The following is a 14,345-nucleotide window of genomic DNA, read 5'->3' on the forward strand; positions in this document are numbered from 1 at the left end:
GCTTCAAAATCTCTTGTCATGACTGTAACATCCTGGTATCCCGTAGTATTTTGTTTGCTGGTGTATTACCTACAGCCAGTTGTGACAGGGTAGTTTTCTGCAATAACCTGGTCAAACCTTATTGAATTAAGTTTAACTTTATATATCACTGCGGGCCAGGGATTGTATGTAATTCCAGGGGGGAGGAAGACCTCAGCCCTCCAGGAACTAAAAACAGTGGGGGGTGTTTAGGCAGATTCATTCAGTAACACCTCCAGAGAGAAACCACCATCTGGAAAGGCTCACATATACTGATTCAGACAGGATTCTCTAGAATACTAGAGAACCAACAGACAAGAAAAGGACTTTTGGATAAGCAGCCTTCTTTCTGACGCAGCAAATGGATAGGACCTTTTGTCCAAAGGGAGGAACCCAGTCCTTAGGGAAGGGTTGGAAAGAGTGAGCCCCTCCAGAGCCCTTGTGAAGATTGGGGGGCGGGATGGAGGTGAAGAGGGTGTCATCTCTGGGAAGCTTATTAGCATTGTGTACATTCTTTTATTGTTTTAATATGGTTTCTCTGTAATGCTTTCACCTTACAAGTAAATGTTCTTGCTTATAAATGGCTGTGTGGACCCTCACTAGAACACGGGATTTGGGATCCATGCGCGGTACCGTGTTAACGCGGGGACCGCGTTAAAATGAATTGCAATTAAAGTAATTAAATTTGGGATCCATGGCTGCGACCGTGTTATATGCAAATCCGTGCTATATAGACGCGCGTTCTAGCGAGGGTCCGGTGTATTCTGTTTATAGCCTCTGAGAAGGTGAAGCAGGACTGCTTAGGCTGTCTGACTTGCTACGGAATTCGCAGTGTAGGCAAGGAACTGTGCAGTCTGGAAAAAACCTGGTCAGGAGGGAGAGAGATGTGTGGCTCGGCTCAAGAGAAATGATGGCTGGGGAGCCAGAAGTCTGAGTGTGGGTGCCCTTAGTGGACTAGAGAAGTGGGATACAGGTGCAGTTGCCCTGAATTGTGGCACCAGTATCTCCACTTTCATCTCAAGCAGAAGACTAGTATTCTTAGTGAGAGACTTGACTGGTGATATACCCAGCTTCTAAAAAGAATTGTACCACAACTAACAATACACAGTTCTTAAACATCTTTACTCCTATACATTCAGATAATCAGCAACTAACCTATCTATTGACTCCCAGTAATGTTATAGTGACAAAGGATACAAGTACTGTTAAAGCACATCATGTACTTTGTCTAAGACATGCCTTCACACTATTGTTTGGTATTTGTATCCTTTTTATAACGGTCCAGTTCTTTTGATAATAGGCTGTCATATGTCAGATTTTCTTTCACCTCTCTCCTTAAGTTATGCACATTTTTTCTTCTATGGTGTTTAGGAGGAAATATTTACCAGTGTCCCCTCAGATTAACAATTTTTTATCTTAATAAGGACTAGGAAAAGGGCTAGTTGGGGGTAATTTTTTTAAATTAGTAAATAAATAAATACAATAATTTTTTATGTTTTATTCCTGGTCCTGATTGGCTTCCCTTTCACATGGTTCTTGTGTCTTTGGATTGTGAACTCTTTGGTGCAGGCACTAATCTCACTACGTATTTGGAAAGCACCTAGCAAATTGTGGGCTGGCACCATAACATACATTTAAAAAACTAGTCACGGGAAAGCCTGGCATTTAAGATGCAAAATTGTACTGGAAATGGCAGAAACCACCCAGCGATAAGGTCAGGATCAATGGGCTGCACCAGATACAATATGTTGCAGCAAAAGGAAATGCTGTATTAATGCCATGCCATGTCTTTACAACTACAGGGAATCTTGGGGCCACAGCAATCTCATCCAGGCTAAAAAACTTTTTTGAGTTAAATGGAGTCAGTGTAGGAAAGTGGTGCGGGCACAGAAAAGCCTGGCTAAGGCTATGTCTATACTAGGGAATTTTACCAAACAATTTATATGGGTTCATCTGTATCAGTGATAGCACCCATTGTAGATTCAATAAAGAAATGGGCCCAAGGGGTCCAGCAGGGTAAACAGTATGGTGGAAAAAATGAAGGAAGCTTGTCTACACTGGGTCATTTTTTCCCCAAACAGTAAGTCCTGACTCACCAGTGGGTTGCAGGAAGTTTCTAGAGGGGTTGCCACATCCAGGGACAGATTAACCCATTACTGGACCCTAACCTAGGTTAACATATACTTCTCCCACGTTTGGGCCAAACCTAAGTGGCGCTACAACCCAATGCCTGCAATAGGAAGCTGGGCCCAGCCCCAAGGGATAGAAGCTGCCACTGCAGGAGGTGTGTGGGGCAAGGTTGCTCTGCAACCCTACCTGCACTGGGGCTTCCCCTCTGAATTGAGCTGGGATTACACTTGCATGGAGGTGCATGCATGTAATGGTGGGTTGCAAAAAAAGACAAAATGTAGTTGATGGGTCACCTTCGTAAAATGTTTAGGAACCACTGCACTAGGCATCCCCACTGGTGCTAAAGCCAGTGGAGCTGAACCAGTGGTAGTATCCCAGTGTACTATATTAAGGAAAACTCCAGTTCAGCTCTAGCCTTGTGAGTGCTAGTGCATTGTTTTACTGATGATCTGTTTGGGCCTTTGCAAATCTACAGAGTGTGATAAATAATCAGTCTGTTGCTACCTATGAACTAGTTTATCCAATTAAAATCAAAAGGCATTGGAGGTTCTAGGGAACCAGTTTGGAGTTAGATTTGCAGTCCCTAAACACAAAGCATGGGAGGAATGCTGAATCCAAGGGTTTTTCTGATTTGTAAGATCCTAAGAATCCACAAAACTTGCATTGCCTCAGGACATAGACAATCCGATGAGCTAGTCTCCCTTGGCAGAACACCATCAGGGGGCCTGGGATCAGTACACCCACCCTATTTTTATGACCCCTTCTCTCTCATTCCAACTCCCCCCTCATGCCGACTGGAATTTTTTTCTTTCTTCCTTTCTCATTCCCAGACCAGAATCACTCGTTCCCCATCCCCCTCCTCTCTTTCCTTCTGCTGCATGACCTTTCCCTTTTCTGTCCCTACGCTCTTCCCCCTTCCTCTATCCCCTGTTCTGTCTCACCCCCTTCCCCCTCCACTCCCCAATCCCTCTTTTCCTGGCACCCCTTCAGAACCCCTTCCCTCCTTGCCCCTCCCCCATCACCCCCTTTCCGGTCTCCCTGCCACCTTCTGCCCCTCCCCCATTGCCCCTTCTGTCCTTCCCCTATTGCCCCCTCCCCCATCACCCTCTTCTTGGTCTCCCCTTCCCCTCCCAGTCACCCCCTCCCCCATAGGCCCTTCCCCCATCGCCCCCTTTCTGCCCCCCCTTCCCCTCCCTGTCACCTCCTCTGTCCCCTACCCCACAGGCCCTTCCCTCATCACCCCCTTTCCGGCCTCCCCCTTCCTGTCACCCCCTCCTACTCCCTCACCCATAGGCCCTTCCCCCATCGCCCCCTTTCTGCCTTCCCCCTTCCTGTCACCCCCTTCCCCATAGGCCCTTCCCCCATCGCCCCCTCTGCCCTTCCCCCATCGCCCCCTCCCCCATCTTCTTGGTCTCCCCTTTCCCTCCTTGTCACCCTCCCTGCCCCCTCCCCATAGGCCCTTCCCCCATCGCCCCCTCCCCCATCTTCTTAGTCTCCCTGTCACCCCCTCTGCCCCCTCCCCCATCGCCCCCTCTGCCCCTTCCCTGTCGCCCCTCCGCCGTTCCCGCCCGCCGCGTTCCCCTCTCCGGCAGCCGCGCGCAGAGCGCAGCCCGACCGCGAGCCAATGGGGACTGGGGGACGGCAAGCGAGCGGGGCCAAAGGCTGCGGCCCGGGCCGGGGCGCGCTGTGCGTGCGGCGGGCTGGTCAGGGGCCGCGCGCCTCCTCCCCGCGCCCCTCCCCCCGCGCCATGGCGAGCTGAGCCGGGGGACGCGCCGCGGCGGCTGCACCAGCACCACGGGCAGGGCCGGGCCGGGCAGCGCTAGCGGCGGCCGGGCCGAGCGCGTCTCCGCCGGGGAAGGGGAGGAGGGTCCCATGGCTGCCGCCCTCAGGCGGGGGCTGCGCTTCCCCGCGCCGGGGGGGCCCGGGCTGGCCGGCTAGGGCAGGCAGCGGCGGGGCCAGGCTGCGAGGAGGGCACCGCGGAGTCCGGGCTCCCCGGGAGCAGGGGGCGCCGGGACGGGGGGAGGCCCTGGTGGTGGGGGGCAGCGGAGGCGGGCCGGGCTTGGCTGGCAGTTGGGGTGCAGGGAGTTTGGGGGGGCTTTGGGGGGAATAGGCAGTAGGGAGAGCGACCCTCGGGGGGCTGAGGTGGGGGGCAGGGACTTGGGGTAGGCTAGGCAGTGGGGGGTGCAGGGGCTTGGGGTAGGCTAGGCAGTGGGGGCTGCAGGGGGCGGGGCAGCCGGGGCAGTGGGGGTGCAGGGGGCGGGGCAGCCGGGGCAGTGGGGGCGGGGTAGGCTAGGTAGTGGGGGTGCAGGGGGCGGGGCAGTGGGGCGCGGGGACCTGCCGCCGGGGTGCAGGGCTGAGGGGACGATCCAGGGGCAGGAGTAGGGCAGTGGCCCCCCTGGCAGAAGCCGGGGTGTAGGCGCTCCGTGCAGCGGGCGAGGCAGCGAGGGGACCGTCACCCGGGGCGCGGTGTATTTTGGGGGGCCAGCGTGTGTCGGGCAGCGAGTGGGGAATGGCTGGCAGAAGCCGCCGCTCCTGGCTCAGCGTGTTGCTAGGACTCGTCCTGGGCTTCATCCTGGCGTCAAGACTCATCCTGCCCCGCGCCTCGGAGCTGAAGAAAGCGGGACACCGGCGGAAGGCGAGCCCGGAGGGCTGCCGGCTGCAGCAGGGCGCGGGGCTGCTGCGCAGGGACTCCCGGGGGACGCTGCTCTGGCCCCAGGACCCCGCAGAGCGCCAGGACGACATCCCGCCGGCCAGCAACTTTCTCTTCGTGGGGGTCATGACAGCCCAGAAATACCTGCAGAGCCGGGCCGTGGCTGCCTACAGGTGAGGGCTGCACCCCTGCCTTGTGCTGCTCCAGCATTGTATGGGCAGGGTCTTCTCCCTCCCCCCCCCGTGCACCTCTTCTCTCCTTCCCCTCCAGTAGTCCAGGGGGTAGGGTCCTCCCTTGTGCACCCATACTCTGTCCTTCTCCTCCATCACAGGGTCTCCTCCTGTGCACCCCTTCTCTATCCTCCCCCTCCAGCAGTGCACGGGGTAGGGTCCTCCCTTGTGCACCCATACTCTGTCCTTCTCCTCCATCACAGGATCTCCCCCCGTGCACCCCTTCTCTGTCCTTCCCCTCTAGCAGTGCATGGGGCAGGATCCCCCTGTGAACCCCTTTTCCCTTATGCACCCCCTCTTTGTCTTCCCCCTCCCCCAGCAGTGTGTGCAGTAGGGTCTTTCCTTCTGCTTCCCGGGGCCCTTCTGTTCTGTGTTCACTATCCTCCCACACATGCTTGGGGCACGCTGTCCTTGTCCTGGCTGTCCCTATTCTTACGCTGCTCTAGGTATAGGGCAGCCCTCACCTTCACCATGACTTCTTTGGCATATGTAGCTCCTCATCAGTGAAGAAGATAGTCACTGGAGTAGGGGTGGGTACAGGGGGAGGGAAATATGTATGGGGATTTGCTTTATGCCCCCTTTTCTTTGCATGTTAGCCTACATCTGTTAAGTGGATAAAGTCCCTATAGGGGGTGTACAGAGAGGAGAATGTCTGTGTGGGGGAATGTGCTTTATATGCCTCTGCTTTATATGCCTCTCCCTTATCTGGGTTCCTTTGTATGTGCAGCTTCCCATCTGTTAAATGGATAAAGTCACTAGCCTTGCAGGGGAAGGGGGAGGTCTTGCTTTATTCTTCCCCTCTGGACATCTCTAACCTACTGCACAGATTCAGGGGGTCTTGCTGCTAACCAGCTGCTTTGTATTCTGACAGATGGGCTCTAAGTATCTAGAGTCTCTTCAGCAATCTCGACTTGCTGTGTATTTGAAGGCATTTTTTGTAATGGCATTACATGCCTGTGGGTGACTTTGAGCCGGTCTACACTGGGGGGAGAATCGATCTAAGATACTTCGACTTCAGCTACGCTATTCACGTAGCTAAAGTTGCGTATCTTAGATCGATTTACCTTGGGTCCTCACAGCGCAGGATTGACGGCCGCGGCTCCCCCGTTGACTCCGCTACCGCCGCTCGCTCCAGTGGAGTTCCGGAGTCAACGGGGAGCGCGTTTGGGGATCGATATATCGCATCTTAACGAGACGCAATATATCGATCCCCGATAAATTGATCGCTACCTGCCGATACCTGCCGATTTAGTTGGGAATTGGCCCTGCTTTGAGCAGGGGGTTGGACTAGATGACCTCTTGAGGTCCCTTCCAACCCTGATATTCTGTGATACGGCAGGTAGTCTGGACGTGTACCCTCTGTGTGTTTTATCAACAGGGTTTGTAAAAAGAGCCTCCATATAGATCAACCTGGAGGAAATCTTGAAATATACATCCTGAGCTGCTGCTGGGTTTCTCACTAAGTAGGAAGAGATCTGCTCTGTACAGACACCAGTGTCTGACTTACACATTGCTCTGCCTTGATACCTATTAAGCCTCAAAATGCCAGTTAAAAGTTGCTTCAGGTACTACACCTCCGTGCTGAGTCTCCATGCTAATCTTCTGTGGTTCTATTATTAAAATAGCTTTCCTCTCCCTTGGTGCTGTCTGGCAGACCCACACAAACAGCAGGACAAATCAACAAAGGCGCTGTATGTTTCTAGGCAGTTTCACTTGTTCCCAAAGTAGTGTCAGATGGACCAAAGGAAACTGAAAAAATAGAAATCTTTCAGTTGTAGCCATTTATATTGCTACTTGCAACAGTAGCAGGCAAATTCAGACAATGAGACCTTTTCCGCCCAGGTTCTGACCCTTTAAGATTTAGGAGTTAACTAACTCTTGTTTGAGAGAACCCCTGAACAAAATTGAGGGCTACTTTGCAAATGCAAGTTTGAGTTTATATTATAGAGCTTTCACCTTAAGGGTTTTTTTTTATTCTGGTTTGTTTGACTAGTTGCACTAAGTTGACAGTTTAAAAGAAGGAAATGCTCTTGCATCATAATTAAACCACCTACTCTGACAATGATCAGTCTGATAACTGATTAGACCTCCACAAATGTGCCAATACTCAGGTCTATTCAATTGCACTTTTCCGTGGCATCCCTTATTCATCATTAGGATATGCTCAGCTGACACTTTTGCACTGAACTCTAACGGTTGTTAAGATCTCTGGCACAGAACTTTTTAGCAAAAACTAGTTTGAGATTGGAGCTTTTCTTAAACTATAGCTCATTTGAAAATAGTTTGGTTACCCATATGAGGGGGAAGTGAGTAACATGAAGAACAGATTTCTCCACAGCATTGAACATTCGTGTGTATGTGTGTGTGTCAGTGAACTTAACCTCTGTGTTCAATGCAAAATTGCCAGGGTCATTCTGACAGTACTGTAATCTCCTCATGTTGAAACTTGATGAATGCTCCCACTAGACCAATCCTTTGTGTCTTGTTTTAAGGTACAGTATCTGGTAACACTAACCCCAACTTACTGTTTAAATGAGGCCTAACATACTGTAGCTTCCAACATTTTAATATTTATTGAACTTTTTAAAAACATTTGCCACAAGCGTGTATAAACCAAATTTGTAGCATTGTGTAGGTGCAGTGTTCTGAATCTTTTCCATACAAAGACCCCATATTACAATAGAAAAAAAGCTTGGGGACCATCTCTACTCCCATCTAGCCATGAAGAAAGTAATCTCCAGGTTGAGAACATGGACCAAGTAAGTAGAAAGCATAAATGGCAAAACATAGATTGTTTACTGTTCTTCAATTTTGATACTAACACAGAGAAGGAGATCTCTTAAACCTATTTTAATTTACAGTGTTCTCTTATTAGATTATTCTTCAGGGCAGGGATTCTCTTTGTGCTAGGCATAACAAGGTAGCCTGATCCATAAAGGGGACTCAATATGCTACTGTAATATAAACAGTAATTGGAACATAGTAACAGATTTCATCACCAATCTCTATTCGAGCAGTCATCCGTTTGGCAAGAGTAGTATCTGTGGCTCTAGAGAGTGTCTCTACTCTGCTGATGTTTCCTGCACAAAATGTGCTTAGTGCTTCAACCTTACGCTAAAGGCAGATCTTGGGATGTCATGCCCCACGGTATGCTTCTGCAAGAGATCTGAAGTAGTTAAGACCTAGCAACCTAACTTGGGTATATTATAGTTTTAAATTTTTTCTGCAGATGTATCTTTAATAAATTCTTGTATTTTGTATGTTAAAAATATTTGGCCTGTTTGATCATAGGCTAGTGAAACTGAGCAAGTAAAAGTGCTTTTCATTGTTAGCAGAAATAGGAGCATCTGATTATAATGCCATAACATGTATTAAAGTGGAAGGGGATATTTAACATAAGGAATTGGCTAACTGGGCTCTTCAACATAGTAGCTCTGCTAGTTCAAACCTAGTTGGGTGGGGAATTTTAGAGAGGGAGGCGGTTATGGGAGACCTGTGGAAGATGTTCAAAGAGATGTTGGCATATGCTGCTTTTATACATTGGTAGTTATTAATATAGGACCTGAATCTGCATCCATTACACTGGGTAGTAGCCATGCAGGTAAACCCATTGACTTCAGTGGTGCTGCTACTTATGTGGGTCAGCCTTGCAGAACTAGATCCATAGGGTAGATGTGCGGGAGAGATGCACACTGACAGACATTGGGTAAAGGTTGAGAGAAGAAGGGGGGAGGAAAAACAAAACAAAACCCTTCAGCGAGCAAGATAATGCGCAGCCTGGAAGAGGAAATTGGTAGTCCTCCCCCCCCCCTCCCCCCCAAAAAAAAATTGGTGGCTTTTTTGAGAGATTCAGTAGTCACCGAATGGACAAGATCTGAGAGCTGCTACCATTGTGAAGAGCCTAAAAGCCTTTTTCACCCTACTGTGCATTTAAAAAAACAAGTCCCAGAGATAAGAATACGCTTTCCTTTGGCTAAAAGAAACCTTAGATGGCTTATGAGTGCCAAGGTACACTCCACTAGACAATTAAAATTATTCAATTGACACCGCATCATAAGATGAATTGATGGTTGCAGCAAGGAAAATGGGGAAGCCCTTGGCAAGGAATTATGGTATTGCCATCTTAAGAATTGCAGAGACTGGCTAATATGATTTCAATAGTTGTGAAAGGAGCCAAAGGTGCAGGGAGCTGAAAATCTCCAAACTATTTTAGCTCTAAGGCTTTCGTTGAAAAAAGTGAAGGGGACCAAAGAACAAAATGTACACTGTCCCTTGCTGCTGTTAATTCACTTATGGTTAGGAAGAACTTGAGCAGAGCACTTCCTGAAAAACTTTTAGTCATTTCAGTGAGTTGCTAGTGGGAGAAGTGGGCCTATTGAATTTTAGGGAGCTCTAAATAGTGCTCTGGTAGCATAATAGGCAGAGTGTAGTAGACATTGATTTAAACTGTTATTCCATCTGACAAACAGATTAGCAGAAACTGTGTCTTAGAAGGCCACTAAAATACAACATAGGAAACGGATTTGATCACCCTTGCTGTGACCATGTAAATCAGCGAGGCGGTTAGCTAGTCAGAAAGAGTATAGGTATAGGGACTGACTAACAAAGGCATGAGGCCAAGAAAAAGGATGCCAATAAATGTTAATGGTTCAGAGTGGCGGGAAGCTATCCTGAAGGGACCACAGCAGGGAGAAAACCCACCAGTAGAGTAAGTACCAGAGGATTCCAAAGACTGCTGTTAGTAGAAAGCCTGGACAAAGATATCTTATAAATGGAATAGAAGCAATAGTCAATTTGCCAAACACTAGACCCACTCATTTATTTTGCACGTAAATTATATTGACTGGGAAATGTGGAGCGTAGTTAACTTTTAATGCAATTAATGTGTAGGGAGGCATCAAACTTTGAGAACCAAGCTGAATGTTACTTTTCTGTACATTGTACTGTATGTAATTGAGGAACAAAAAAGGAGATATGGTTTTTAAAAGACCATGAACAAGAGATGCCATTTTGCTTCTGGATAACGTTGTGCAGTACCTCATGCCCAAACTTGCCTCTTTCAGACGTTGCGCGGAAGGTTCACTTATTCAAGAGACTGCATTTTGAATACATTGTCATGCTGTTGTTGTATCTTATAGGAAATAGAATGCTGAGAAAGCTAAATACTGCTTAGAAAAGCTGCAGCAAAAGGCAGCCAAAAGGATTTGGGGTCTAAGGGTACGTCTACACTACCCGCCGGATCGGCGGGTAGCGATCGATCTATCGGGGATCGATTTATCGCTCTCCTCTCAATTGCTGAACTCCAGCAGTGCGAGAGGCGGAAGCAAAGTTGATGGGGGAGCTGCGGCCGTCGATCTAGTGCCGCGAGGACGCGAAGTAAGTAATTTTAATTTGATCTAAGATATGTCTACTTCAGCTACGCTATTTTTGTAGCTGAAGTTGCGTATCTTAGATTGATTTTTCCCCTCCCCTCCCCCAGTGTAGACCAGGCCTGAGTGTAGTGTGTATTCTGTGCCTGAGCCCAGGGCTGGCCATTGCAAGAGTATAATACAAACTCTCTATCTGCAGGCCCGGGATCTAGTCTACTGGTTGATATTCCTCTTGTTGGGTCCTTTCAGGGTAACTAGTTAGATACTGTGGTGGTCAGTGGAGTATACACTTCTTATATTTGGGAAAATGTCATTTGCTTCCAATTCAGATTAAGTGAATCCAGATATGTTTTAATCAAAATAATTGGAATGTGGAAGAAAATATTGATGCAAAAAATAAGTTCTTTTTATGGTCTGGTCACTTGCCATGGTGAGGTTATAAAACTTCTGGGAGGTCATTAATATTTATTACAGTGACCCAAAATCTGCAACGTACTCTACAGAACAAATAATATATTTTGTGAGCAACCAACTGTCATACTTCTGAGGTAAAGAGGAGATCTAGGCACTGACTTTCCCACCTAAAATTGATTGTGGGAGCAATTATATGTAAATCATAGGCACATTTGTACCTTTACCCAGATGCTATACATTGCACCCGCATATACTTGTAGGTGCAGAATTGGGGGCAGAACTCCAACCCTTCTGGAAATTAGGGCCCTAGATTAGCTTTTCTTAGGTTTGGAAGGGGAGACTTTAAGGAGTACAGCAGACCATTCAGCCTCTCTGGCAACTTTCTGCAGGACAGCATGGCTGGTAGCTTTAAAAAGAAATTTCCTATCAAGATATAAACTCCTAGAGATCTTCTCTGGTAAGAGGGGAGACAGAATTGTATGTGGTGTTCAAGATAATAGTTTGCACTTTGTTGATGTAAGTAACACTATCAATACTAGTGGATGTAAAATTCTTCAGTGCTGAGGTGGATCAGCATATAAATGTCTTTAAATTTTAAAAATAGCCTTTTAAAAAAAAAAACCTTACACGAGTGGCACCACAAATACTTAGCACCAGAGCCACATCTGCTACCAATGCTGCTTTCTCAGCATGACATTCATAGCTGAGTCGAGCTGATTGCCTTGCTTCTAAGTAAGAACTCACTGGAGAGAACTAGTCCATCATTTAGAAACAGAGTTGCTCAAAACTAGTCTTAATTCAATGCTCCATGATGTAGTCAAGAAATCATTTTCCCAGCTTCATTATCTGGCTGAGGCATTGACAAATTGTTTTCTTTGGCATAATTATACAATGCAAGTGTTTCTCAAAACTCTAAATGGCTTCTTTGGTCTCTTGCAAAGGAAGTTCCCAGCACACTCGGGCAAAAATGAAATACTTTTTTTTTTTTTCTTTAATCCTTTTTGATTTGGGACAACTGTCTGAGTAATGAATATTCTAGATTATTGTGCTTTTTATGAGTCTTCACTGGAGATAATGAAGCAAGAATTTGGAAACTGAAGATGAGGAAAAATTCCAGATCTAGGGCATGCCAAGTCCCTACTGCTAAGTGCATACGTTATTACTAACAACACTGTAACTGTGTGAATGGTTGCTTTTTAGGAAGTATTTAATTCCTGGTAATAGTAATTGGCTTTGTAGCCCTAACTTGTTCTTGTCTACACCTTAGTTTGTGCCCTCAAGAGATTGTATGCACTTGGTTTACATTGATTTGATTTTTAACAGCTATCTATGGAGAACCCTTGTACCTGAACAGCGGTACTAATCATGTGACTTGCATACAATTGGCTATATATGCGTGTGAAGAAAAATTTCATCTGACTCATAAAGTAATGACGTTATGACAGCTAGCCTTAATGCACTATATTAAGTGTCTTCATTCTAAAGGAAGATTGCTCAACTCTTTTTTCTTTTTAAATTATGACGTTGGTGTTTCATGCTTCTGGATTATCAGAATTGTGTATGTCTGGCATGCTGTGTGAACTAGTATTGCTCAATATCATGCACATCTTCAACACTTCTCCTAAAAAAAGCCACAACAACCCTATGGGCCTAATCCTTCAAATCTTGACTCATGCAGTATTCCTGTTCACATATGTAAAGATTCTATGTATGAGAGGGGGTTGGGCTCTAACAGAGCAGTTCTCTTGTATGTTTTTTTGAATACTGATATTCAGTAGCCACTAAAGTTTTCCTGATATATCTTTGCACAGTGTCGAGGATATACCTGGCTGAGGCTTGTAGGGACTACTGCAGTACAGATGATTGATAATCCTGGTAACACCAACTTCGGCTACCTGGCTGTAGAAGCATTGTGACCACATTTCCTTAACCAAAGGAGTCTGACTGGGGAATGGAAGGGTGGGAGCAGAGTATGGGCCTTCTCTGAAAATATCAATTTTTTGGTTTTTATTACTAAGCTTCAGGCCTAGTTCTGCAAACCTTCTAATAAATAGTTCTTGCTTATGTGACTAGTACAAGCAAAGCAAGTGGGACTGCTCATGTGAGTAAATACTGTTCAGGCCACGGGAGGGGAAAGAGAACTAAGTCCTGTGACTGTGAAGTCTTATGATTTAGGACGCTACCTATAGCTGAAGATCAAGCAAAAAAAATAAACTTAAGGATTCTAGACTGAATTGGAATAGTAGCTATGAACTTGTTAAACTTGGTTTTACACTTACGACTTTGCAAGTTGGCTCTTCAATGACTTAAAGTTAAGAGGCTTGAAGTAGCTTTGAACAAAATTCCATGTTTATAATTATTATTCTTCTCTTTTGATAGACCTTTCAAATGTCAGATGTGGCTGATTATATAAATTCAGGTTTGATTTTATTATTAGATGTAATAAACATGTGTCCTGAACTTTAAATTTTTCTGTTCCTATACTTTCCGAATAAGTGGATGCCTGAGCCAATAAGTGACGCATATCAAATGTCATCTGCCACTAATTCTGACAGTAAGAAGCAGCAAGTGTTGATGTTCTCCAGATGTTTTGGCCTCTGATAACTGACTCTTGTATTCAAAAGGCCTTAAGTGAGTTTCTACAAGTCACCTGTACCAAAGTTCAAATGCGTGCTGGAAGCCACAACCTTGAGTTACGTTGACTTGCTCCTTATCTTAGAAATCACATTACTTTAGGAAATGATTAAAGTATACTCCAACTGTAGTTTCACCAAAAATATTATCTAGGACAACTGGCTTTGGGCCAAGGGATATTCTGCAGTTTGAACACTTAAAAACCCAATCTGTTAGACTTTTACTGATGCGTGCAGCTGTTCCATCTCAAGTGACGAGGAGCTATTCCCTACCAGCACTCACATAAGTGTTGATATGAGAGAACTTGAACTGGGAGGTCTGAGAGCACCTACAACCATGGGAAATAACAGACACCGCATTGCTTTACATAGCTGAGTATGCCTCTAAAACAGCTGGACCGTAGAAGATCATTAGCTAGGAGCTAAAAAGTACAGAGAAAATCCTGCCCTGTCCATAGTTCATCATAATTAGAGATTGCTGACTTTTCATGGTGTAGGGTGTGAGTTGGAAAATTATTGGCTTCCTTAAAGGAAAAAGACAATAAACTGAAGAAGTTATAAGGACCTCATCTTGCCACTTTATTAAATGAATCTGTCTGGGAAGTGGCGTGGTTCAGTATAAAAGCAGCATTGGGAACAGAGAACAACGGATGCTTTTGATAATTGTGATTCTCAACAGCTTTTGTTCCACAAATCTAGTTACATTTAAATCGGTCACAGTGCACTTTTTGACTAATGTTGGTCAAAAGGCTTCTTCACTTGGTTTTTAAATTTAAATTTAAGCTGGGATATTTCACTCATAAACCACCAGACATTAGCATAGAAAAAGCTATGTATGGTCTGCTTTCTTTTTACTTAAAAAGGAGTAGAGGATGAATCCAAATGTGGTTACCAAAGAATT

At 46.2% G+C, this 14,345-nt stretch overlaps 1 protein-coding gene across 1 annotated transcript in view; it reads left to right on the top strand.

The window, feature by feature from the left end:
• Positions 1-3,735: 3,735 nt before the first annotated feature.
• The window catches only part of CHSY1 (chondroitin sulfate synthase 1), a 102,596-nt gene continuing 91,986 nt past the window's right edge, over positions 3,736-14,345 (top strand). The window contains exon 1 of the mRNA XM_005294824.5: positions 3,736-4,971. Coding sequence (XP_005294881.2) covers positions 4,658-4,971 — 314 coding nt within the window. The 5' untranslated portion in view covers positions 3,736-4,657. The remainder of the gene's footprint in view (positions 4,972-14,345) is intronic.

This window comes from Chrysemys picta, chromosome 10, assembly GCF_011386835.1.
Source record: "Chrysemys picta bellii isolate R12L10 chromosome 10, ASM1138683v2, whole genome shotgun sequence".
In the NCBI taxonomy this organism is placed as follows: Eukaryota; Metazoa; Chordata; order Testudines; family Emydidae; genus Chrysemys; species Chrysemys picta.